This window comes from Equus asinus, chromosome 20, assembly GCF_041296235.1.
Source record: "Equus asinus isolate D_3611 breed Donkey chromosome 20, EquAss-T2T_v2, whole genome shotgun sequence".
NCBI lineage: Eukaryota > Metazoa > Chordata > Mammalia > Perissodactyla > Equidae > Equus > Equus asinus.
Window position 1 is genome coordinate 40,444,184 of NC_091809.1, and position 3,774 is coordinate 40,447,957.

General features: G+C 38.7%; 1 protein-coding gene across 1 annotated transcript; it reads right to left on the bottom strand.

Moving 5' to 3' along the window:
- Positions 1-2,640: 2,640 nt before the first annotated feature.
- Positions 2,641-3,573, bottom strand: LOC106835972 (olfactory receptor 8G1-like). The gene has a single exon (XM_014848600.2). It carries the CDS (start codon positions 3,571-3,573, stop codon positions 2,641-2,643), a length of 933 nt encoding a protein of 310 aa, XP_014704086.2.
- Between the last annotated feature and the right edge of the window lie 201 nt (positions 3,574-3,774).

Consider the following 3,774-nt stretch of genomic DNA (forward strand, 5'->3'; position numbering starts at 1 on the left):
TCTGAGCTAACATCTGTGCCAATCTTCCTCTATTTTGTATGTGGGTTGCTGCCACAGCATGGCTGACGAGTGGTGTAGGTCTGCGCCTGAGATCCAAACCCATGAACTGGGCCTGCAGAAGTGGAATGTACCAAATTTAACCACTAGACCACAAGGTATGCCCCTTAATTTCTTTAATTTTAAAGTAGTATTTACTCATTTGGGTCAAATTGGAATTAAGGAAAAGCCAACATCAGCGTGTAGTGGTGAGGTGCTGTAATGGGCAATGAGGGTTTAATTGTACTAGCCCTTCATGAGGAGTGTGCCTAGTATTTCTCAAGATAGCTGCCATGAGGGGCAGGAAATGCAGCATTTATACAGTACCATTAGATAAGGTTTACCCAAGGGTAAGAACTCTCTGGGATGACTTGTATATAAGTCAAGTGAACACCTGGACTTGGAGAAGGCTCCAGGGTGAAACTGAAAGATCCTATTGCAGATATGAAGTGAACTACCCTTAGTGCAAGCTCAGTTTCAGCTTGCACAGAACTAACTAATGTATCTGCTGCTGAAATCAGAGGTAGTCTGAGAGAAGGCGACATGGGAAACCAGAGATGTCCGGTACAATCATGAATGAATATTTGAGTGCATATACCCTGTCCTATTGGAGCGTATATTTCATTGAGGCAGGAACAATAAAAAGAATAAGCATTCAAAGTATCATATAATTACAACAAGCACTTCAGACTAAGAAGAAAAAGAGCCAGTTTTTCTGAGGGAGAATAGAGGGTTGACATGAAAAGTAATTTTTGTGGAGTTTCAAAGATGAGTTTTCTGAGGAAATAACTTCAAGTCCTTACAGACTTTAAGGGGTTATTTTTCTAAATCATATTTGGCTAAATTTTTCACTGATTATCCTGAGGTTCACTGATGATAAGTCAATAGGTTGCTTTAGCTTGGAGAAGTCTTTTAACTCATTTTAAAGTGGAATTAATGGATTGACTGTAGGGTCTTCCTAGGCTGAGATTAACACAGTCCATGACTGATGGACTGCTCAGACAGGAAGGCCCAAGCTTTTGAGTAAGACTCATTTTTCAGCTTCTCAGTGGACAGTACTATAGAGCTATGGCCCATTCACCTACTTTCCCTCCTGCTAAAGGTCTGAACAATCTACAGTTTAGAAAACCAGGAGTCTCTAAATAAGATACATACAGGAGACTGCATAAACTGGAATAAAATCACAGTAAATTAACTAATCTCACCAAAAAATGACAAATTATTTCCTTTAGATGCAGCAATACAGGTTATTGTATTTAACTCTATAGTACGTTCTCACTTTTCTCAATTTTATTGAACTATACTTTACACATAATAAATTCACTCAATGTCTACATAGTAAAGAATTTTCTCATGAAAGCATAGGCAAATTTATTTTCTGCTCTGGGTATGGGGAATTATGGTGGTCTAGAATCGGTGGTTTTGCTTCCTCATATCACTCTACTACCAGATTTGCTATGTTTATCCAACAGATATCAAATATGCGTCTTATTTTTTAACCTTCCAAAGCTGAGTGATTGAAAGTAAAAAAAAAATTCTTGCTTCAGAGACCTCTTAGTTACTGTCAGAGTTTAATGACTTCATAATCAAGTATTCACAATTTATCACAACTGTACTGGGGTTTGACAGAAGGAAATCAGGACTAACACTTCTGAATTTTGGTACAGAAATAAGTCAAGATGTCATCAATCATCTTGCAGATCTTTGGGGAACTCTCCAAACACAAAGTTAATTGATTTGAACAAAAATAAAAAAGCATGTGTAGCTAATTGGAGAGATTAATGGAGGAAGAGAATGTGAGATATATATGGTTTTCCCATAAGTACTTTACAAAAGGAAATAATTGACAAGAAATTTTTCAAGGACCAAAGAGGTGGCAGAAACTATACTACATCCTGGAGATGTAACAGATATAACAGTGAAATATATGTATACGGGGCTACCTTCATGGAGATTATAGTCCAGTGCAGATTTGAAAATAAGCAGGCAGCTACAAACCAGAACAATAAATGACAAAGTAGGAGGCCTATTGGATTGAGCACTATCACAGCACATGGATGAGTGTCTAACTCAGATCTTAAGTTCTGATTAGAATTCTGAAGTAGGGGCTGGAAGAAATACGTCACATAAGTGAGCTTTAATGAAAGACAGGACAGGACAGGAAAAAGACTGTTCCAGGATAGAGATATGCAAAAAACTGGAGATTATAGCCATCATATTGCTACAATTGATGTTGTTTCCTGACTGGGTAGGAGAAAGGAGATAGATAATTACTGTTGGAAGATGGTAATTTCATTATGGTTGAGGATTGTGCTTTTATCAATTGTATGGAAGAAAAGGAGAGGAAATGACGGTGATGGCCTTACTTTGAGCATGTATCCAAGTCATCTTTAGTATTTCTTCCAGTCTGTTTCTCAACAATAGTTATGAGAGAAAACTTCAGAGAGAAATAGCATCAAAAGGCATGGAGATTCAAAATAACGCCAGTAGAATCCTACTAAATGAAGAAAAATGTTGACATATGGACTGAAATGAAACATATTAATTCATACAATGTATTGTCAATAACTTAGATCAAATATATGCTCATATTATTTCTGATCACTACAATATTCTTCCCTTTAGCATTTTCTTCAGGGCAACATTGACATCTTTATTCCTCATACAGTAGATCAGGGGGTTCAGCATGGGCACAACGATAGTGTAAAACACAGAGGACACTTTCCCTTGATTCATGAAGGTGACTGATGATGGCTGCAGGTACGTGAAAGCAGCAGATCCAAAAAAGAGCAAAACTGCCAACATATGGGAGCTGCAGGTGCTGAAGGCTTTGGACCTGCCCTCAGTGGAGTGAATGCGGAGGATGCTGGCAGTGATGAAGCTGTAGGAGCTAAGGATAATCAGGCTTGGGACAAAGATGTTAAGTGTACCAACACATAGAATCAGTAATTTGTTGACATACGTACTAGAGCAGGAGAGCTTTAGGAGGGGAAGAAGATCACAGAAATAATGGCTGATCACATCAATATTGCAGAAATGAATTCTAAACATGCAGCCTGCATGAGCAAATGCACAAACCAAGCCTATAATATACACTCCTAAAATCAGGGAAAAACACACCTGATGAGACATGATGACACTGCAAAGCAAGGGGCTGCAGACAGCAACATAGCGGTCATATGCCATTGCAGCTAACATATAACACTCTGAAACAGCAAAAATGAGGAAGAAATAGAGCTGAGTCATGCATTCAGGGTAGGAGATAATGTTCTTCTCTGTCACAAAGCTCACCAGCATTTTGGGGGTGATGACAGAGGACTGGCAGAAATCTATGAAGGACAAGTTGCTGAGGAAATAGTACATGGGGGTGTGCAGGTGAGAACTGAGCCCTATCAGTGTGATCATGCCCAGGTTCCCCACCACTGTGACTGCGTAGATTCCTAGGAAGAGGAGGAAGAGGGGCAGCTGGAGTTCTGGCTGTTCTGTTAGCCCAGCGAGGATGAACTCACTCACTGTGGAATGATTTCCTGCTGCCATTTTCCTCTAGGGAGTTCCTGAAGGAGAGAGAGAAAGGTACAGTTTTTGGAGACATTTCCTTGTTATTCTCCATTTAATAAATTGTACCTCATATAGAAAATTAGTGCTTTAAATATTCCCTTGGTATCTGTTAATAATTTTAACTCTGGATCAATTTACTGAAGTAATATTTATCTTAATTAAATACGTTTACACTTTAAT

Excerpts from the sequence above, each read along its gene's own strand:
- LOC106835972 (XM_014848600.2), bottom strand. The coding sequence starts at position 3,573 with ATGGCAGCAGGAAATCATTCCACAGTGAGTGAGTTCATCCTCGCTGGG.